General features: G+C 45.0%; 2 protein-coding genes across 4 annotated transcripts in view; one reads left to right on the top strand and one right to left on the bottom strand.

Moving 5' to 3' along the window:
* The window catches only part of KPNA1 (karyopherin subunit alpha 1), a 57,661-nt gene extending 57,537 nt beyond the window's left edge, over positions 1-124 (bottom strand). For both annotated transcript variants that reach the window (XR_012632873.1, XM_074896662.1), the window contains exon 1: positions 23-124. The gene's annotated coding sequence lies outside the window, so the exon portion shown is untranslated. The remainder of the gene's footprint in view (positions 1-22) is intronic.
* Positions 125-2,263: 2,139 nt separating this feature from the next.
* On the top strand, positions 2,264-16,299 carry FBXO40 (F-box protein 40). 2 transcript variants are annotated; one of them, XM_074896651.1, is made up of 4 exons: positions 2,264-2,351; positions 4,320-4,401; positions 11,939-13,837; positions 15,917-16,299. In XM_074896651.1, the coding sequence occupies exons 2-4, from the start codon at positions 4,393-4,395 to the stop codon at positions 16,112-16,114; spliced, it is 2,106 nt and encodes a 701-aa protein (XP_074752752.1). In that variant the 5' UTR covers positions 2,264-2,351; positions 4,320-4,392; the 3' UTR covers positions 16,115-16,299. The 2 variants fall into 2 exon arrangements, with proteins under 2 accessions (XP_074752752.1, XP_074752744.1); XM_074896643.1 differs by lacking the exon at positions 2,264-2,351 and adding an exon at positions 3,547-3,685.
* Positions 16,300-22,944: the final 6,645 nt, after the last annotated feature.

Below are 22,944 nucleotides of genomic sequence, written 5' to 3'. Positions count from 1 at the left end.
TTCCCCCCCACTCGCTCCGTACCTGCTGCCGGCGCGGCCCGGCCCGGCCTCGCGCTGTCTCCTCTCGGGCCCGAGGCGCGCGAGCGCCGCTCCCTCCCTCCCTGCCTGCCCAGCGCTGCCTGCCGCCGGCACTGCACATGCGCCCAGCGAGCTGCGCAGCTTCCGGCCTCGCCGCGACGCCTCCTGGGAAGGCGAAGCTTTTCCGGCGGCAGCCACCGCCCCTCGCACACCGGCGACGCCCTCCGGCGAGCCGCGAGGCCCCGCGGGGAAAAAACTACGACTCCCGGCATGCAGCGCGCGGACCCCGCGCAGCCGCAGACAGGGCGAGCCTGTCCCGCCGCAGGACGCCGTGTGGCATGCCGGGAGCTGTAGTGCGGCGGGCGGCCCGCCTGAGGGGAGCGGGGGGGAGGCGCCGCTTCCCCGCCCGAGGGGCGGTGTGGCGGCGGCCGGGCGGATCGCAGGCCCGGGGATGGAGGTGGGGGTGCTGCGAATGGCACGGCGGTGTTAGGCGGCCGCGGGCCGCAACCTGCCGCCTGTCAGCGCTGCCGCGAGCGAGCTTTGTGACAGGCCGCTGTCAGACACAGGGACCACCCGAGGGCCTTCGACAGCCTGGGATAACGTAACGAGCTGCTATTTCCACTTGCATTAGTGCTTCCTGCCGTCATGCCTGTCCTTCCTGATGTCACTGCCATCGTCTGCATATGCAGAGGGGTACGGGTGGAAAGAGAAGCCATTTCATGGTTTCAGGGGCGGTGATCGCACATTAGCGCAGAAAGCGGAATGGCAGTAACACAGAGAGTGGCAGTCGCTGGTCATACAGTCAGCACAAAAGGCCACAATAGCTGCTTATCAGCCATGGTGTAGGCTTGGATAGATACCTACATCAGGCGGTGTGACAGAAGTTCACCTGCACATCCACAGAGGAGCACAGGGAGACAAGGGCAGGAGGGAGATCCCAGCCAGCACCCTGCCAGGCTGCTCCCAGGCCCACCAAAGGCCCATCTCAAGGAGCACAGAGGCACGATGGCAAGTGGGGACCCAAACTATGGACTCAGAGGAAGGGGCACCCTGTCCAGGCCCCTCCTGGGGAACCTCAGCCCCAGAGAACCTTTAGGGCTGATGGGGGTTCGCTGCATACAGGGGTGTGGGACACACGATGGGGTGCAGGGGAAGAGCGTTTGGGGATTGCACAGGACTCATTCGGGGCTGTTTAGGGAAGGAACCAAAGGTGGGAAAAGGAGATTTGTGGATGATCAAGTGTAAGAAAACAACGATACAGGAATAAAAAGGGCTGGTTGCCTGTAACCGGTTTGTGATGGTTTGTTTGGCCATGCCCTGTGCCTCAGCCTGTCCCGTCTTCTCATCAAACTCCTTCCTCACTTTTCCCAGGGTGGGGGACTCTCGTTACCACGTGCAGGGGTGTGGGGGTGTCTGGGTGCCAGCAGCAGGGACTTGTGCCCATGGGGCAGCACTGGGCACAGGGGCGAGTGGGTGAGCGGCACGGAGGGTGCAGCTGGAGCAGCCATCAAGAGGGCTTGGGGGCTGTGAGGGGGCTGCGAGGGAGGAGACGGCTGCTGGGGAGACCAGGGATGTCTTGGCAGCTGCCAAAGAGGCTGGGGTCCTGGGAGTCCCTGGGGGTGAGACCATCACAGGGGAGCTGGCTACTGGGGGACCAGGGGGACTGGAGAGGCTGGAGATGAGGGGCAGCATCTGGACAGCCTGCCTGAGCCCAGCTGCTGGAGGGAGCCACACTGCACATACGTGTGTATGTGTGTGTATATATATATGTAAATACACACACATGCTCACTAGAGCCCCTGCATCCTGCTCAGCCAGTGGGGTGGGTGGGATGAGGCTGCCGGTGCTGTGTTTATGTGAGTGCTCTGTGTGGCTATCCATGTATATATGTGGTGTATATGTGTATTTGTCCCTGTGTCTACTGGGAATACAAGCTTAGCCTGGCTACTGCTTGGACTGGGGGGCATGGAGCTGCAGCAGCCTCGCCTCTCAGCCTACAAGATCTGGCCAGATTTTCCCATATCAATAGATACTTGTATTGATATATCATATGTATATACATATATGATATACATATCATATACACAGGTATATTTCATAGGGTTTCTATATAGCACAGCATTTCTACCCATAGAATTGAGATATGATACATTAAAGGAGACAACAGCTTTCTCCCAAAGCATTTGCACCAAAAAATAAATGAGTTACACTTTTATTTCAGAGATTTCACGTTTCTTGCACTCCACCCGTAAGCACATCTGTACTGCAGCAGGAGGTCTGGTTGCAGTATTGCTTTTGGCATTCCTGAGATACCTTGAATCAAATTAGCACAGGTAAGGGTGGCAGCAGAGATCTGCAAGTTCTCCTTGTTTTTTTGCCGAGAGTCTAGTTTCAGGTGCAGCTGAACTAATACGATGGTGTGCTGCAGGCACAAGGATGAATTCCTGTTACCCATTGCCTTCACTCTTCTGCTTCCTCCTCTCCACCACATATACGTTTTCAGGCACGGTGAACTATGTTCATTCCGTGCATCTTGTGATACCCTGCCCTAAAAGACCACCATAGATGATGCCTTTCTGGAGTACAGCCATCACCTGCAGGCAAGGATTTGGAAAACTTGGGGGCTTGCGTTACACGAGGCTGCGAGGCAGAGTATGGAGCAGAGTGAGGCAGGTCCAGGGCAGGCTGTTTGGGTCTGCGTGATCACCGAGCAACACATAGAAACAGTAAAAAATGTCACCAGAGTTCAGACTGCCTGAAAACATGGAAATCTCAAAACCAGGTTGACATCGTGTGCCGGTAAAATTAAGAGGGAAGGTAGCTTCATTTCTGTCAACAGCTACTTCTGAAGCTCTAAGTATTTTAGTAATCTGGGTTAATTCAGCTGGAGGGTGTTTACTCCTAAACGAGTAATACAGAATTTTGAGAAGAAATTTTTACTTCATATAAAAGTGAGGCACGCCAGCAGCATGTTTTCTAAACACAGTCTAAAAAGTTGACGACAACACTGAAGGCTGAAGAATGACCATGAACTGAGGGGGGTTGAGGGGTGGAAGTGGATGGAGTAAACAGATCAGTGATCATCTTGTGATTGGGTGAAATTCGGGTTTAGGCCTATTACCACTGGCCCCTGTTTTCCTCAGTGCAATGGGATGACAGAAAATGGTATCACGATAATACAGCCCTTTCTAAAAAAGGCCACAGAGCCAGACTGCTAACCATATTTAGCACTGCTAAATTACAATTGGCACCAGCAAGCCTTGGTTGTCACCTACTGACATTTTGTTCAAAAATGAAAACACAGTTGCCTGCACTGTTTCAAACAGAGAGTCACTGGTGACTCACAGATAGGGAAAAAGAAAGAGAAGACAAAGGCAACAAGTTTATCGTGACTTAGGATCTCAGAGCCACCACCGCCACAGCCAAGATAAGTTGTTCTGTGTTTCTGAGGTTGTGAAATGTGGTTGCATACAGCTGCAGGGTCATAAGAGGTGTCTTTCATCCAGGCAGGGTGAGCACACACCAGGGAGAAGCAGTGCCCACCCCATCTGCACCCCCGAACCTCACCACCATGTGCCCGTATGTCTGTACTCACCGTGAGTAGGAAATGCTCCCCATGAAATTCATGAAACTCACCATTAAATGCTTTAAAGGATCCACGCTGATGGTAAAAAGGGATTTCTCTCCTTTGCGACCTCAGTTTGGCTGAGGAAATGCGACACTGAGAGCTGCTTCCACCTGGTGGCTGGTGGGACCCTCTCACTGTACTGTGGAGGGGCTGGATCTGGGGAGTCTCCTGGGGGTCCCTGGGAGGCCTACAGGGTGATCTGCCTGGCTGCTCGGCTCAGGGCCATTCCCCCTCTCTGCCCGCCCTGCCCAGGCTGATCGGAAACCCACCATCTCTGTCTGCACCAGTTGGTGATGATGGAAGCCGGGGGCACGGCGACAGTTCCAAGAGCAGAAACCACAAACTGGTGTGGGCACCAAGGGGAGTTAAGTCGTAAAGGGCAAACCTCCATCAGAGAGCAGAAGGGAGCTGGCAGAGGGCTCTGGGAAGGGTTTTGATCTTTTCCTCTCATGCAGGGGGCACAGAGTATTGTTGATACTGCCTTTCACAACTTCTCTGTGAAGTATCACTCCGGAAGTGACAGTGTTAACAAATACAGTGGAAGAAACGGCTCTGTAAGCTGAGCTACACAGTCACATGCACGGGTTTTATTTTTAACGTCCCAAAACTACTTGATGCTTCTGCCTGGGCTTGCTCTGTGTCCTCCCATTCTCTCCTCTTTCTTTGCTTGCAGATCTCCCTTAGCCACCTCACTTCAACTCAGCTGAGCACAACCAGGAGAGCAAGTGTACACGCACAGGGACTCTATGATTAAGGTAAGGCTTTGTAAATAGAGTTGGAATCTTTATTAAGTCAAACCTTATGCAATGTTTACTGTATCGAGCTATGAAAATCAAGACATCTTCAAAACAGCCTTAGTAATTAAGATGAAGTAGAATAATCAGACACAAGATGTCTCAAATGACACCCTAAAACAGAAGCAGCTGGTGAATGTGAATGCTTCTATGACATGCTACTCTAAAAAAAACCCCTCCATAATATATTCAGTGGGTTAGCCACAGTTTGCAGCACTGTATCTGGAGTTTTAAAAAACTAAGATGCTGATTCTAAGATGGGAGCTTCAGCAGCAGGTCAGATGATAAATCAAAACCTAAATTTCTTTAATTTTCAAGAAACTCTGAGAGAAGAGAGACAAGGAGATACAATAAGGGTCAGAGAGGCAAGAGCAATCTTCTGGCAAAAATCCTAAGACTTAAAATCCTGTGAGTTTTATAGATTCAGACTGCAAACTGTATGTTTGTAAGCCAGACTGAAAAATAAAATGATAAAGTAAGAATCACAAGTGTTAGAGGTACTACTGTACTCCTTAGAGTTGTAGCTGCTTCACAATTTTTGTTCAGGAATCTTTTCTCTTTTGTTTTTATGACTTAGACTTCGACTAAGAGCTCTGAAATTCTCTATGCAGTGCATTTGCCTTGGGCTGGGTTTCTTCTGTTTGCTTAAAGCCATTCACTTGATTATCTCAAGAAGTTTTCAGAAAAGTATGTTAATGAGATTGTTACCAAGGCGTAAAATAGAACCTGAGCCCAAAGGAAAAAAACCCCACAGTTTGGACGGTTAGGGTTTTTTTTCCTCAAACTGGAACTAAACTGGAACCTGTTATTTCAAAGCACTTGCTGAACTCAAACCAAAACCAAACCCATTTCCCAGTTAGTGATGCAAAGTGAGAATTTGCCTGCCTGTGTCTCTACCAAGGACAGCACAGGGACTCCTCCCATGCAGGAGGAGCAGCAGAGCAGCTCCGTGCCACAGCCTCACCCTTTACTCTCTCCTGCCTGTCTCCCCACAAGACTCCCCAACATGCTCAGCACAAGATCCTGCTGCTGACCTGCCCTGCACCCTACCACCAGCCCAGGGGACCACTTCAGCACCTGAAATTTTTGGGTGGGTTTGCCTCAGGCGATCTATGGCCATGTTGCACCAGGTAGGGAGGAGCAAGAAATATTGCTGATCCAGGTCTGATAGGGGGGAGTGCAGTGCAGGATTTCCACCAGCCCTGTGCTACCCCTGCCTCACTACTCCCTACTCTGAACTCTCTCTTACTCCTCCCGTAACAACAGGAGTGTATTTTGCTGGACAGAAATCACATGAGCAAGTTTCAGTGCCACTTTACTGCCTGTGTACAGTACAGATTTACCAGGTGAGGGGGAGGTGTGATGGTGCGACAGCTTCTCTTGAGCTCCGTGGTCCTGCATTCCAGGTTTAGGGAGCTGAAAGGAAGCTGATGTGTTGCTGTGAGAACCCGAGCAGCAGGTATGCTCTGGAAGGAAAACAAGAAATGTTAAGTCTTTGCCAGACTGATCCACTATACTGTGGACCTACTCCATCCCTGTCATTTTAAAGCTTTTTTTTTTTTTTTTTTTTTTTTTTTCAGTATAAAGCAGTTCCCAGCCATTCAGTAACTCTGAACTAGTGGTTATTGCCCATGAAAAAGCACAGCCTCAGCCAGGTGATCCTCAGCTAGAAAATACAGGGAGTAGCTACCTTAATTGTCACAGCTTCATGCTTCCATCTTTGGGTTAATCTAACAGGTCAGTTGTCTCACGGAAAACATTTTCACTCTGCATGTCTTATACTGAGCATTTGAGATTCACCAGAAGAATTATCCTGGAATCAAAGTGCCCCTATAAAATCCATGTGAACTTTTCAAAGTCTGAACCTCAAAGAAACTGTCTTGCACATGCTTACTAGAAGGTTATTAGTGTTATTGATAAAGATTTAATCTATACCCTTTATTCTCCCCTTCCACCTATCCTGAGCTGTACCATATTCATTGCCTGACTCATTTAAAGGTTGGTTGGCAACACGTATATGCAAGATCAGTCTGAATGGTGAATGCAGGACAGGTGTAACACGAAGGACAGTGACCTCACACCAGGGCGGTCAGACTGTGGCTGTCCATGCTGTGGGTGTTGAGATGTGGGGCTTGACTCACTTAGGTGTCACTGTGATTCCAGGTGGTAGCATTCCTGGATTTGCTGTTTATTTTGTGTCAAAGGACAGGACTTTAGAAAACTTAAGACTCCTGAGAGACATGTACAAATGTGGTATGGTATGGTTTCCAGTGGCATAGTGTTTTCTTCCTCAGCTCAGAGAAATAAACATATCTGTTCAGCAAAAGGAGACCCAAGCCTGATTTCTTGCTGAGGTTGTTAAGTATGTAGTGATTGAGGAAGAGCGCTGCACAGAAAGGGAAGAAAATCTCTAGTTTAAGGAGACTTAGATACTCTCCTAGAACATGTGATTCTACAGCTCGCTCTGCCAGGGTTTTTGTGCAAGAGGCATGCAAATGCAAGTGAAACATCAGAACCTGAGCATCTCCAATATAAATAAATATTTATTTATATAAATATTTTATTTAATTCTATTTATTTCCATCTTTCTACACTTTAATTCTACACCTGAGAAATAGAAGTAATAGTATCTTTTAACCTCAAATGCACCTCTAGTACTGCAAAGATAAATTCATTATTGGTTGTGAACCCCCTCAGATACTAAGATAGTAAATGTATTGAAAAACCCTGTAAAGAAATTAGTAACTCTGTATTCAGCTGAAGATTTAAGTATTATGATAAAAATGAGATAAATACCATATACTGGATAACAAGGATTAAAAGAAATAGAGAATATCTCCTATCTTCTCAATACGCTTCACCAAAAGTATTCAGTCTTTGAAAACATTTTCCTGTTGTTATATATAACTTTAACATTCTTGGCTCCAGCATCAGGATGCAAACTTTCCTGAGATTTTTTTAAGAGCTCCTTATCATGTTGTAAATCTTAGAACAATTGTTTTACATTCATTTGGAATCTCATCTCAGCAGCACTCTTTAAGGTAATTATCTGGGGTTTCTGATGGCCCTTTTTTGATGGTTCCTTAAAATGGGAGGCATCCCTTCATTCTGTGTGCAAAGATCTCAGATATGATGTATACCCTTAGTATGTCCTATGATCAGTCACATATAGCAAATACCAAATAAGAAAACAGTTGTATTGTTCTGGCTCATTGACTGCAATTCAATTAAACATATATTTATTAAAAATAAATTGTAATTGGTCTATAAACTGTAAATTAGTGTCACTGAACAGATCTGCTCCAGACACAGACATATCTGCAGTTAAAATAGCAGCTGTATATTTTTAAACCTTACTTGATTTGCTGTCATGACAGTCTAAAAATAAAGATTTACCAAAATGGACAGACTGTGGACTGTAATTTGCATCCCTTCTTTCCACAATAGCTTGAATATGATTCACGTAAGCATTTCTGGTGTGATTTTTTTTCTAACCCAGCTCTTAGGAAATTTCACAAATTTCAGGGAAGCAAGAAGTGTGCAGGTTTAGAGAAATCCTTCATCACCTGACATATCTGTGTGTCACCTGCCTTTGGATGACATCTATCAAACTTACTGAGGCAAGAATTTGTAAACTTTCAGCTCAGGGTTTTGGAAGTTGTAGTTTGTGTACTGACAATAATACCATCAACTAAACCACAGAGCTAACTAGATCATCAGAGCTCCTGATTACTGGCATGTCAGAATAGAAAAAGCATTCAAACACTGATAAATATCAGAAAAATTCTCTATCCCTCCTTCCTGTCCTGTCCTGTAGCTTCACAGATTTTATAATGAGAAGAGAGGCGTAGAAATCATTTGTCTGAAAATAACAGCATATAGAAGTTAGAGATGAGGTAAACTCAACTAAAAAATACCTGAATAATGATGAAGACTGATTCTAGATCTGAGTGCTTGCTCCGATATGGTCACTTTTCATAAAAAAAGCATATGTTTCTTTCTCTACATGTGATTCGGATGGGGTTTGTTTCAGCATGCAGCAGGGTGAAAGCAGGCTTCTCTCCAGAAACTTTGTCATCAGCGCTTTCTGTGTTTTGGAGAACCATAAGGCCCGTGCCTCTGATGTATTTTTATTTATCAGTTATTGCTCTCCGAGAGTTGCTTTTGCAGTGGAAAGTATTGTTCACACATTCATGTTTTCATTGCAGTGTAATGTACCCAGCCTTCCTCTGACCTTATGCAAGTCGTAGCTGGGACTATTTTTAGAGATTATATTTGCAGCAAAATGTTACAAGAATGACAGCAGCAAGGATGCTGCCAATGTGAAATAAATCCATCTGTATCTCCTGCTTCTCTGAGCTACATAAAAGTAGATGTAACTAAACAGCCTAAAGCAGGATAGATGCCAGCCTAAAACACATGTATTTAAGGGCTGGATGTGTCTGGGTCCACCCAGGGCAGCACCCTGGTGTCACTCCTGTGCAGAAGTCAGTGCTTCCCAAGGCAAGGCAGAGAATGTTCTACTAGTTCTAATGTTCTAATAGTCACGAAATACTAATTTTCTGCATTGCTCTCTCAAGCTCTTTTCATGCAAACAAAGGTGAAGGTACCCAAGCCTTATACTCTGTAAGTTTGTCCCTGGGTAAAGGGACCAACAAGAACATGTTCCTTTACTCTGCAGGACCAAGGAGGAATGGGGTTGATTCATTAGGAGGTGTAAACAGGTATTGGTCAGCACTGAAAGTTGCAAAGGATGGAATGAAGATGCATTGAGCAATTAACGCACACCAAAATCAAAAACAAGTATGTGGTGTTTAGTGACTGCAGGAACCCACAAGCACTGCCTTTCCCAGACATCTTTCCTTCTCCAGTGTTGTCCATGACTTCCACTGCTGGGGTGCAAAAGTGTGAAAGAGGAGTAGTTGTAGTTAAGACAGTACCTTAAACAAAGTGAGGGGAAGGAGCTTCACGTAGCATCTTTTCCTCTTGAGCCTGAGTCTACTTCCTCTGCAGCACAGCCCTCCTCAGGGCTAGGTCGCTTAAGCCTGGGGTTGCAAAGCACTCATATCTAGGTAAATGACACTACTGTATTTTTTCTAACCTTAGGAAAAAGCCAAAGTCTAAATTATTTTACTAACAACTTCTATTTTTTCCCAGAGCCAAATGAGAGTCTGCTGGGCCTGTAGTAGTCCTTACTGCATAGAAAGCACGGTGGGAAGACTTGTCAAAAATCTTTTTCTTGTTTTGACAAAAAAAGCACACCCTGAGTCCTGTTTGGAAACAGAACTCCAGTTCCTCCTTATTATTAGCTTTTTCCCTTCCACAAAGATTTGCAGTCCCTACAGTACGGAGTAGAAAGTCAGGAGTTTTCTACTTGCAGCAGCTCTTCTTTGGGCCAAGTTACTGATACCAGTGGAAGGTATCCAAGGAAGTAGCTCTGAGTAGTGACTGAGCAGCCTCTAGTTCTCTAATTCAACAACTGTGTATAAGGCGAAAGGACCACAGAGGGTCCTACATGTACACCCTAAACAGCATTTCTTGTGGACATTGTTGAAGAAGACTGCTGGGATGGGTGGACCACTGGTCTGACCCAGAATGTAATTTCTTAGATTTTTTACAACAGAAAACATGCCTCATCCTAATCACCATCTCCATTTATTTGCTGTCAGACTCTGTGCTTGTTTTCCCATTTTTAGGAAGGATTAACAGGTATTGCCAGGAATTATTGCAAGGGTAGAGATATTATAAGCAAGGGGAACTGGGAACTTTTGAAAGCAGACTTCATAAATGCATTATTTTTACATTAAACTGATTTAATTAACAGGGAAATAATGAAAAACACAATAATGAAACCAAGCCAGTGGTTCATTATGACACAAAGCTAGTAATCTGGTACTGACAACTTTTTATATAAGGATCTTCATATATCATGTTCTTGTACTTCTGCTTTTTGTTGTTGGACCTCAGGAAAATTGTATGTCCTTTTTATAGCAAAGGTTTTTAAGAGGAGGAAAGGAAAAATATATATATTTTTTGAAACCGCATTAATATGGAAGTGTGAGAACAGAAATGCAGTCTTCCTCAAGAAAACATTTAACCTGTCTATGTAATAAAGCTGGTGGAAATTTCTGAAACATTTGGTTTGGCAACCTCAACTTGTTCTTTTAATCCAGTCTGTTGACTGCAAAACGTTAAATTCATGGAGCTGTCTGGTGGCAGCTGACTATATGAAACAGAGACTGGTATTGTTTATTGCTTGTTGCCTGGGACCACTTTCTCTATTTTCTGGCCCCTTTAGGTGTCACTAACACCTTCATAAATTGAATCTAACATATGATCAGCTCAGGATCACCTATTCAGTTCTGGATAGTGTGTGACACTGACTTGTTGGAAGTACGTAGGGTGAACTGAAAAACTAGAGCAGTGGTGACTGTTTTCTGTAGGATCATGCTCTAAAACAAATCCCAAAGGAGGAAAAATGGATTCTTTCTCAAAGAGACACCCTGTAAAAGGAATGCTCGGGCTGACTTCTTTCCTGCACCATCACAGGAAGGGAAAAAAGCTCTGCTGAGGTTAGACCTTTGTCATTCCCCTTCTGCCCTAATTACACACCTTCCTATCTACTCAGCACTCACTGGTGACGGCAAGGGGAAGAAAGACGAAAGGCAGTTTGTAAAAAAAAATGAAAGAAAATTGATTTATCTGGGTGACTATAACCTTGCAACAAGCCTCCACTGCACTCTGGAGCTTCTCTCGAAAGTGCAGACCAAGGCATTGCCTTATTCCAGGTTTTGACACCTGAAAGTAGATATAGCTAATAACCTGCCTGGAGGAAAGTCCTCCCCAGCCCTTGTTCCACAATGTGCAGGCATTATCTAGGAGTGTAAGGGTAAATCAGGAAATCAGAGTAAAGCAGGCCAGGCAAATTAGCCTTTACCCAGGCTGTTTTCCACACTGGAAAGGTGGGATCATGAAGATAATCTTCACTCTCAGTCTTGCTGGTGTAGAACAAAGGGAGGTTCATTTGCACAAGGTTCATGTCTTTATTGGGGGGTGACAAGACATGTAGGCCAAACGACCAGCTAGTTTTTCTACAGAGGTGAAAGAAACATCATCTTTCCTCCTCAAGCAGTATTGTGGAAGTGGGAAGCTCACTTGCTGTGCCTCTGGCACTCAATTTCAGCAGCTCAGTATTGATAGACCCAGTGTAAATACTGGGACAGAAAACAGCTCTCTCCCAAACCCTGGCTGCCTCTGCTGGGCTAAAGAGTAAAGACCTTACTTATATCTGTGCTGCTATCAGGCCACGCTGTGCTGCAGGGATCAGTACTGATATGTAACTGTATGGAGCTGGCAGAGATTTGCCCACAGCCTTATTCCCGCTAGATGTGTATGTGAGCACCTCACATGTAGAAACCCAGCACAGGCATGGAGAATCTGTGGCCATCCTTGCTCCTTTGGGCAATAACTCTTGTCTTCTTGTCTTTGCTACACACAGCACCGGGCTCAGAAAGCTCCCCCTGGGCAGCACAGGCACTGTGAGAGATGTTTCAGCCGGCACTGCCGCGTGCCGGTTGAGCCCTCCGTCTCATGCATGATGATCAGCTGCCGCTTACACTGCGGGGCCACCTTCCACATGTGCAAAGAAGAGGAGCACCAATTGCTCTGTCCCTTAGAGCAGGTCTCCTGCCTCAACTCAGCCTACGGCTGCCCTTTTTCCATGGCCCGCTTTAAGCTGGCGAAGCACCTCCAGGTCTGTCCAGCCAGTGTTGTCTGCTGCTCGATGGAGTGGAACCGCTGGCCAAATGTGGATTCAGACACAACCCTCCACAAGAACATCATGAAGGAGACCTTGAACGAAGAGTGTCTGGACACAGCTTTGGCACTCAGAGACCAGAAGATACTTTTCAGGACTTTGAAAATAGCTGACTTGTTTCCAGAGTGGAGGAAAAAGGTTGAAGTGGTAGAGCTAATGGACAAAGCCATGGGTGGTGAAGAAGGTGCTGTGGGAGGAGTAGTCTGTGGTTCACAAGGAGGTGACAACCAGTTGTCTGAGCTCAGCCAACAGGATCGTGAAGATTTGGCAAAGGACAAAGAGGGAATGGATCTGGGGAGCTACAAAACCTGGGAGAACATTTTCAGCAAAGAGCTTCTGGCTTGTAAGGTAACAGGCTCAGCAGCCAGCACGGGACAAAAGACAGAGGAGGCTTCCAAGAAAACAGCATCAGCCCCTCATGCTGCCAGTTCTGCAGAGAAGGCAAAGGAAGTACCCGGTGGTGCAGAAGAGGCAAAGGACCAAAATCCTGAACAAGTAACACCAAACACAGAAATGACAGGACTGGCTCCCTGGCAAGAAGGGGTCCTGGAGAGGCTGAAGAAGGAAGTTGGTGTAGGTGATTACAACATGTATCTGGTACATCATGGGGGAATGCTCATCCGCTTTGGCCAGCTAGCTGCTTGCACTCCCAAAGAAAAAGACTTTGTCTATGGGAACTTGGAAGCACAGGAGGTGAAGACTGTCTACACCTTCAAAGTGCCAGTCAGTTACTGTGGCAAAAGAGCACGACTAGGAGATGCACTGGGCCACAAGATGCCAACTTCAGACAAGTCAGTGGATACCTCAGAATTGGGAATAAACCTAGAAGAACTACCTAAGGCAAATATAGTAGAAGCCACACTTCTGTGTGCGCTGGAAAAAGAGCTGAAAGGCCATGAGATCTCTGAAGCAAGGGGTATCGATGGACTTTTTGTGGATTTTGCAACACAGACATACAGCTTTCCTCTGGAGCCCTTCTCCTCCAATGCCGTTCTAGCAGATATTCTGGATGAGGAAAGCCCACCAGAACTCCACGTGGAGCTCTACACTGAATGTGTAACCAGAAGACACAACAAAAGTAGTTCAGCTTTCACATTCACTTGCAGTCATTTCTTCAGGAGGGACGAGTTCCCATCCCACTTCAAGAATGTGCACGCTGATATCCAGTCATGTCTGGATGGATGGTTCCAGCATCGATGCCCACTGGCCTACTTGGGATGTACTTTTGTTCAAAATCACTTCCGCCCTGATGGACTTAAGGCCAAGGTTATATACAGCAGGCCTCTCAAGACATTTGCTATTAAGCCAGAGGTGGACACCCTCCTTGCTGAATCAGGGAAGTGCAATTCCACAGTGGCTAACCAAAGGAGAAATAAGGACTTGCTGAGCAGCCTCCCAGTGGAAGTGCTCAAGTACATTGCGGGGTTCCTGGACAGCTTCAGTTTATCTCAGCTATCACAAGTGTCAGTGCTGATGAGGGATATCTGTGCCACTCTTCTTCAAGAGAGGGGAATGGTCCTGCTGATCTGGGAGAAAAAAAGATATTCCCATGGTGGTACTTCATGGAAAGCTCGCAAAAAGGCAAGTGATGGTGACACCTGAAAAAAGACAGTCATGGGTTCTCTCCAGATAAAACACAAGTGTAGCAAGAGATGCTGCATATAAGCATGCAGATGTGGGGAAGGTTCATGAGCTTATGAATTTGCAGTTGTCAGGGGTCAGGGCTGTAAAATGCAGTACCTCTAGCAAAGGTAGGACGGTGTAAACAGACATCTTCTGACTAGCTAAAATTCCCCACTCAAGCTTGTCTTGGGTAACTTGTTTGCATGTGCACCATTTTTAGACACCAGGAACTGAGTATTCCTGATACCTAAGGGTTACACATGGATTTTTGAAGAACTTGAAGTTCATACATTTTTCATTCTTTACAAGCTGATCTAGCACATGTCAAAACTAAAACATGATTTAGAATGCCAAAAAGGTAAAGAACAAGGAAATGATGGCTGTGAAAGGAGCTCAGGTGTTCACATCAAGCCTAAGGGCTTTCATGATTACAGTTCACAGGACTGCCATGACTTGTTGGGCAGTGAGCACCTGAGGGAGCAGCGTGGGGACAGCAAAGCTGATCTCCCACTGTTTGTGCTGGAGAATTACCACCCTTATTGGCTGTTTAGGTAGTCCGAAATAAATATGTAACCACAGCTCAGTCTAAGTCTTAGTTGAACAATAGTTATTCCAGATTTTTTTCTGCTCTAACATAAAACTGTTTGAAAGAATAACATGAGAGACTCCAGCATGACCAAGCCGACAAGACAGAGATCTAGGAACAAATAATTTAGAGATCCAGGGAAGTCTCCCAAAAATTATCTAAGGACCTGGCTTTCAGGTAGACCCCTGAAGATCTCCACCTATCAGTTCTTATCAAATGGAAGCTCAGCAGTTTATTAAGAGAAGGTACTCTTTACTTTTTTAAGAGAAAACTTGAAGCGTGATGAATTCGAAATCTGTGTAACACAGTTCAGTGGCTGCAGGTTGAATTAGCCCAATCCAAAACATGAATTAGCCACTGAAATAATTTATTGGAGGATGTGGCTTCCTTCAGTCAAAGGAAGACATTTTGGCTGAGCAATGATACAGCGATTAACTTCAGTTATTCTGGCACAATTTCAAACTAGCAGCATTAAATTTAAGGACTATCTAACCCTTTTCATGTTAGCTCTCTGTACTGGCCACACAGGAATTTTGTCTCCAATGCACAGACTCTGCTTGAAAACATTCTGTTTGTAATTAGTCTGAATTTCTTGACTACTGTGTATAATAGCTATGATTACTTAGGACTAAGACAGGGTCAGGTAATCTTAAGCATAGTACACCCACATACTGTCATTCTTCCACAGGAAGAAACACTTTTAGGGAGAAGAAATCCACTATGACTTCAAAAATCCAGTTGATTTAACGGTATCCAGCAAATATTAAAGCTACTTAATCACAGCCTTGTCACTACATGCTAGTATATCACTAAATGGTGCATGGTATCACTGAAAAGAGATTTGGAAGATTTTAACCGCACATTTCTGTTTTTCACAAGCTTGTATGTCCTCTAGGAATAACTTTAACCATAGATTTCCCAGGCTTGTGCTGGGGTGGGGTGAATAACAACAGTATTGTAATGTGAATTACTTTGAATGACTTCGCCGTCATCTTTGAAGATGCTTTGGAAGGTATTTGTGAAGTCAGGTTTCTTTGAGATATGTATCACACAAGCAAGCTGTAGCCACTTTGCTTTATAAACCTCTTGAATCACACTGTACGTGTGACAGAGTTTTCTGTAGAGGTGTGGTGGTCAGGTGTCCTGAATTTCCTCATGCCCTGCACTGGATTGACACCAAAAACTGTAGAAGGATACTTTCCCATTAAAAATGGCAGGTGATGACTAAAGCAGCAAAACCAGCAAGTACGAGGTACATAACAATACAGATCCCATTTTTGCTTGTTATGCCAGCCCTGCACAGCAGATGTTCACTAGCCTGTGCAGTACGAGTAATGCACACCCACTATTAACATATACAGCTTTTTAAAATCCTTTCTAAGATGGGAAATGGGAATTTTACCAACATTCCCATTTTCTCTCCCTAATTTCTTTCTCCTTTCCTGTATTAGATTTGGCAGTTCAGCAGCCTGTTCTCCAGAGTGAACAAATGGCAGCGCAATGACGTCGCATGCATGTCGGAGCACCTGAAGAACTGTCCCTTCTACCAAGTGGAGCACAAGACAGACCCTGTGCTGCTGACAGGCATGTGTGAATCTCGAGAGCAGACTCGAAAGACTTTGGTTTCTACTTTCAAGCGCAGAGTCTGAACAACCTGTTTCCCCTTCGCCACGCTCCTTTCAGAGCCCTTGAAAAGAAGATTTGGGAATTTGGGTGTAAAGATTGTTGCTTCCAACTCTCGTTTGGATGTACAAAACTGGCTTTTCCCCAGCTGTGTTTGAAACATCCTGCATCTTTTTTTTTTCCCTGAATTAATTTAATTGTTCAAACTTCATCCACTGCTTGCTGGTATCATGTGCTTTCTGCTTATGTTTCTGTTCCTTGCTTAATATGGCATCCCAAAGAAAGCAATAAGGATCTTGTCTGAAAACAGCACCTTTGCAACCTTGAAGGTAGGCTGCTGGTCCTGTAGCATGTCCTTGAGGGAAGCAAGAGCAGTTAATAAACCTAGCTTGACTAGGTCTGAAGCACCTTCAGTTTGGCTGGAAAGCCAAGTTCTAGGAGCACAGGTATATGCCCTCCTGCCTGGCAGATCTAGGGACTGCTAATCTGTTCTGAGGCATGGTCAAAAGAAAAAGACCCCCCCAAAATTAAACGAATTCATGAGAACTCCAGTGAGAATTCAGGAATTCACTGCACAGCCACAGACCATCATTTAGGCCCCCAATTCAGGCAAGCATGCCTAGCTGAGCACAAGCTTAAAGCTGAGCTCATGAGAGCGTTCAAACCAAACCAAAGCAAACAAACTTGCTCTTTGTTAGAAATAACCAAGTAGCAAACAGTTTTAGGGGCTCAACTGGCTTTTTTTATTTTTCAGTTAATAACTTTCTCTGGTTTATTTAAAAATCCATTGAAGCCATCAAAGAATATTTGAAGTTGTTTTTAAAATGCCTCACCTACTCAGTTTTGCAATTGTAAATTGCAAATTGTAATTGTAAGCAACTGGAAACAGTATGTCAAAGAAATTTTCTGTAAAAGATATTGCATTCAGCCAGCAATCCATTCAGTAATGGTATGGGTAATGTTTGCTTCAGTTAAATGGGCTGGAGTATAAGACTTTTTTTCTTTTTTTACAGAGCAGAAGGATGGTTAGGATTTGGTTTATTTTGTAATAAATACACTAATTTAAGAACAGAATGAGCTTGTTGAGGCAACAGATGAGAGCAAGTGGGCATGTTACCAACAGCATGTGTCTTATTAGACTATTTAAACCCATTTCAGAGGCACTAGTTAGAAATGTTGGTTATTAGTTGTGGTGGTGGGTGGGATCCCTCTGAAATGGCTGTTAAACCGATTCAACAGTTTACAGCCGCTGCAGAGCCACAGCAGCACTGACTCACACCCCTTTCTTTTTTAAGCTCATAGTCAGAAGTGCTATCTCAGGACACAAGGTCTGGCTTTCATCTCACCATCTCAAGCAGGAGGAACTCGCCAGGAGCCGGGACATCTGCTGGCCTGGACCACTGCTCTCCTCGCCTGGGCTGACCAGGTGAAAACTGGCCCGGGTGGATGGACAGACACGGTACTCGCCATCCCCAGTCTTGGTGCAGATCTGGGGTGAGGTGGCTAGGCAAGAAGGAGCCCTCTCTCAACGATAAAGGTTGCTGATGAACCTGAGCTGAGAGCTTGGTAATGGAAGGCATGTGTTGTGTGGTGACCAAAACCATGCTGAGTGCAGCTCGTCCTTGTCTACACTTCCAGCTTAAGTGGTCCCTGTGAGATTTATAACCATGTGAGGATGTCTTTCTTCTCCAGACACACGCCCCTCAGGAGCATATCATCTGAGTTGTGGAGACAGGGGATTGGTCCCAGGAGCAGGAGTAGCAGCAATTACTTTTTTTTTCTTTAATGCTATTCTGGTTTCTGTCCTTAGAGATTCTTTCTGGGAAGTCTCATAATGCTTTACCCATAAGAATAAACTTGTCTGTGCAGGTATCCTGCTGAAAACACAACAGGTACATCCCAGTTTTATGCAAAGGAAACTGAAGCGAATGAACACAGGGAATCTAAGCTGGGCCAGAAGCAGTTAAAGCTGGGTGCTCTGATCCTTCAGCCACTGTGTAAAACCAAACTGGCCATCCTTTAAAGTTGCTTACGAAAACTCACCTGTCCTCAAAACACCCTGTAGAAGTCACTCAATATTATCACTCTCTTTTACACAAGTTGACAGAAGTGAGAACATACAGCCAGACTTCCTAGACTGGTCTCTACATCAGGGTCTCATCCTCTGCATATCATGTACCTGATTTTGAAAGATGCTGAGCACCCAACTGTAGCTGCAGAAGACAGTGGCTGCAAACGCATGTCCAAAATTCAGGTGCCAGTATCTATGCTGGATACTTAAAAATGGAGCCACTCAAAATTATAGATAACCTGGGTAGGGGGAAAAAAAAAGTTGCTTAAATAATAGGGTCTCAGAGTAAGTCAGTGTTCAAGGCTGGTGTAAGAGACCATGAAAAATTTCAACCTGTGAACCATCTCTCACCTGATCAGCCACTTACCTGCTGTAAACTGGTGTAGCTGCTCTGAAATGATGGCTTGTGCTAGGTATGAGTTGGGCTCATTTTACCTTTAGTGGCAGTGTCACTGGCACTGCTGCAATTCCACTTCTGGCCTCTTTCTGCTGATACCAGAGAATTTAGCTCTGGTATCTCCCTGCTCCTGGAGATTGTGTGACTTCGGTTACAGCCTTATTACCGCTGATCCTGCTTCTTCCCTGTACAGGAGGTGTCAGACTACAGGGACGATGCAACCTTTGCAAATGCGGTGGTTAGGGTGTGGGTCAGAGATAGCAACGTCACAACCTCTACCTCTTGGGATCAGCCGGGGTGCACATACAATGTCTAGGAGACTGGATCATTTTCCTTCTGGTATTGCTATAGGGTATGCTGGAGAGACACACGCTGTTAATTCACAGAGGGAGAAAGAGAGAAACTCACCCCTGTCAATATGTATGTACACTTCTGTAAACAGCAAATTTGCTTAAGTAACCTTCAGCATACACAGCAGAAGCTGAAAATCCAGTCATCTTCAGGTCAGTCTAGTTAAACCCACCTGCAAGTGGGAAAGCTGTACAGAGAAGTGGATATCACCCTTATACCAGTGTGTAGCTATCTGGCAAATGCCAGCTGGTAGCCACTTCTTACTTTAACTCACATTTAACGCTAGCAGAGAGCTGTGGGCTGGTGTCAGATGCCGTTTGACTAATTGGAGGATGTATGCCAAGCTAGGTCAATGTTGATGGTCCTGCTCGTTAGCAGAGTCAGCAGAAGCTTTGGAGTACTGCAAGGAACCGAATTTTCCTGCTCTGTTCATCTTGGTGAGGACAACGCCAGCTTAGGTAAAAGGTGAGCGGCTTCGATTTGGGTTCAGCAGATCCTTAGGCTCCTAGTTTAAGCTTGTAACTTGACCAACAGAAAGTTAAAACTCTTACTAAATTTCAGCTTGAGGGATTTGATTAGAAAAAAATGGGAATTTGGTGTTTTTCAAAACAGGTCTTTTGCTGTGGCAGTGTCTGAACTGGAAAAGGGAACCCAAGTCTGGCAACTGAGGTTTCTCTTGGTCCAGATCACACACTCCGGACCTTCATGACTTTGACCTCGTTTGTGCGGCCCACACGTCTTGTGCAGGTCAAGAGCAATACTCCACACACACCAGGCTGATGTGCTTTGCGGTGTTTCCACTTGTTTGAAGAATGGGAACAGAAACGATGGCATTGTGGAAATCAGAGAGGTCAGAGCAGGGCAAAAAGGCTTGGGATGACAGAGCAGAAAGACAAGAAACAGGAAAGGTAATGGGTTTGGATAGAGGAGACCTGCCTGACTGTAGGTGTCATGGGGAGAAGCAAATGGAGAATGGTAAAAAGGCACACCAGTGAAGGGAAGTGGGATGTGGAAGAGGTGATGCAGCTGCAAATGTTTTAGGAGGAAACGGTTCAGGCACTAGGAGAATAGGAGTGACATTTAGGAGAACAGAGATGTAAGGGGAGCGGAGGGTTTCTTTTATTTGGTTTCTACTGACAAAGTAAGATATTTGAATGAGCCTGGTGAACTCAGTTAAAACGCCGACTCTGTTTTGAATTGTAATTGATACAGTGGACCTCACTCTCTTGCACAGCCTCTGTTCTGGGTTAGAGCATTCAGCAGCGGATCATTGAAACATGAGCTGAGAGGCCATGGTAAAACCACAAAGAATCACAGATTTTTATGCTCCTGTACTCTGATCATTTGCTGCCAACAACAGACTTTCTGGATAAATGTTTCTCCTTGAGGAAGGGGCTGGAAATTCCCCATCAGTGTCATACAGTAACACAAGGCAGATGATAATTCTTAAAGGGTAAAAGGGTAGGTTACCTGCTGACACGTACCACAAGTCCAGGTTGGAGGAAGAAATTACTTGTCAGACCTCCAACTCCCAGAACTGAGTGAGCACAGATAAGGTAAAGTTTATCTGAACCGTGTTTGTTATTTTGCAAAAGTCTGTAACTCCTTGTTGCTTTCTTAAGAATAAAAATTATTATGGTTTAAAAAAATCCAGCAAAATCCAAGTCTTAGCTTGTGTTCTTAGTTTCATCACATGCATGTTTTCTGTTTTCAAATCAGTTGTGATAGTTCCTCATATTCATTACACTCCTTTCCTCTGCTCCACTCTTTACTATAATTTTCCTGGTTGAAGACTATTTTATATTCATTTAATTTTAATAATTATTTTTAATTTTGACCCCCTCCTCTTTGCATAGCCACTTTCTCCTTCCTGGTTCAGTTACTTATGTATATGAAAAACCTTCTCTATTTTAAAAAAACTTTTTTGCAGATTGACATTACTTTATATCTACCAACATTTGAAGAAGAGTTTTCTTTGCCAGTGGTTCTCCTTACTCTTCACCTTGTGGCTGTTCATCCAGATAGCTACAGAGGGATTTTTCTTCTTTACTGGGGTGCAAGTTCCACAGGCACTGTGCATCTCTCTCAGAAATTCTGGACATATTTCACATCCAGTTTCCTTACCGCTAAAGTCCCCGTAAAAGATTCTTCTTAATTCCTTGGGTTTTAATTTCTTTTAGAACAGAACCTGCATGTACAGTACAGGCCTATTCTTATTTAGCTTCCCACTTAATTTATAAGTAAGGAAATTATGATCACATGCTCCAAATTTAATTTTGATGACCACCTGCTCTATGACTTAATTGCTATTTACAACTAACAAATCTTTTGTGGGTTCGGTGATGGTTTTGTGAAGGAATTTGTCATCTGTCATCTTTGGAATTAGAGACCTAAGGCCCATTATGATCATGAGAGATTATTCTCTGGTCCATAGCTCTGAAGTTAGTTTCCCCAGGCAGCATAGTGCTTACTGGGATTTACCTCTTTTAATATTAGCTGTCTCCCTATATAACCAGTTACAAACTTGAGCAGTTCACAGCTGACACCGAGCTGCACCAAACAAAAGCCTCTTTTAACTTTCTGAGTTTCATCTAAACAATGTATAACATCATTCATATGATACTAATGCTCTATTTTTATCTTCCTTTCTATCAGTCCTAAACAGAGAATATTTTAATACCAGAGATGACTGTTCTTCTACCATATTTCTGTTACTTGCGTGATATCTAGTTTACATCCCATATAAGTTGTTCATAATTTCTTTCCTACCAATATCTGGAAGGTAGCTACAAGGATAATGGAGCCAAAGACTTCTTGATAGTAGCAGGTGATATAACAAGGGGCAGTGGCAACACGCTGAAGCTTGGCAGATTCAGGGTGAACTGCAAGCATGACTTTTTCACCAGAAGGGTAATGCAGCACTGGAACAGGTACCCAGAAAGGTGGCAGTACCTCCACGCTTGGAGGGGTTCAAGACTTGGTCAGACAAAATCGTGGTGACCCGATTGAGCCAGAAATCAGAAACCTCTGGAGATGTCCTCTCACCATCACTTCTCTGATGCCACAGCATCACCTGAGATTCCCTGTAGCACACAGGCATCTGCCTCCTTGGCCTCACCTGCTTCCCTTAGCTGAACTAGCCCTGTGGCTACTGGTATTTGCTGCTGCTTCTCTCATCACAATTAGTATATTCTTTCCCCTTGTTGTCTAGGCCTCTGCCCATCAATACCTCCTTCCCTGTCATCACATAGTTATTTAACTGGTTTTCAATTCCCTGTGGAGGAAAACAGATATGCAGCCCTGTCCCAGCAGTTGCAGCAACACTGAATGGCTCTCCTGAACATGATACCTACTCAGTAATGTTATATTTACCAGCTAGCTTGATAAGCTGCACAACTTTTTACCAGAGCAGTTCTATTTAGCCAGACTGATCCATCATGCAATAGATTGCAGCTCTGGAGAATGGAAGAGAGTCCCGGCTTTAACAGACACCTGGAGGGGTTTGGTTACAGAGAACAGTCAAGAGAGGATTACTGCTCTGTGAAACAAAGTCTATCACAATGGTGAGCTGCGGTGGAGCCTCTCTGCAGGCAGTAACCCACAACCCGTTTCACAGCCACAGCACAGGCTGCAGAACTCCCCCAGCTCCTCTGCATAAACAGCTGAAATCTGCTGAAATACAGTTTTGGTTCCACTGGAACAGGTAGAGAAACAAATCGGAGAAAAGAGCCTTGCCTTAGCAGACACTGCCGTGGCATTTGCCTGGGGTGAAGGAGTTGCATAGACCCTTCTGCTCTGCTTCATTGCCCTCTGAGAGCACAGGTAATGCTGGATAATAACATGTAGAGCCCGGGAAGCAGAACTGAGTGCATCTCAGATTGAAGGGGGGTGCAGGGACTCACAGGGTGTGTTGGTAGGTGTGTGATATTACCCTGGTGAGGCAGGAGGAGAGCTCATCCGAGCGGCTGGCCACGTCTGACAGCTCAGGGCTCCTAAGCATAACTTCAGCAGGGAGAATTAATATTCTTTTTGAGGCT

This window comes from Athene noctua, chromosome 1 (genome assembly GCF_965140245.1).
Source record: "Athene noctua chromosome 1, bAthNoc1.hap1.1, whole genome shotgun sequence".
Taxonomy (NCBI): domain Eukaryota; kingdom Metazoa; phylum Chordata; class Aves; order Strigiformes; family Strigidae; genus Athene; species Athene noctua.
The sequence above is the reverse complement of the archived record's forward strand: the minus strand, read 5'-3'. Positions and strand labels throughout refer to the sequence as shown.

Bases quoted from the DNA above. Each gene is read 5' to 3' on its own strand.
- FBXO40 (XM_074896651.1), top strand. The intron at 13,838-15,916 runs GCAAGTGATGGT...TTCCTGTATTAG, and splicing joins CATGGAAAGCTCGCAAAAAG to ATTTGGCAGTTCAGCAGCCT.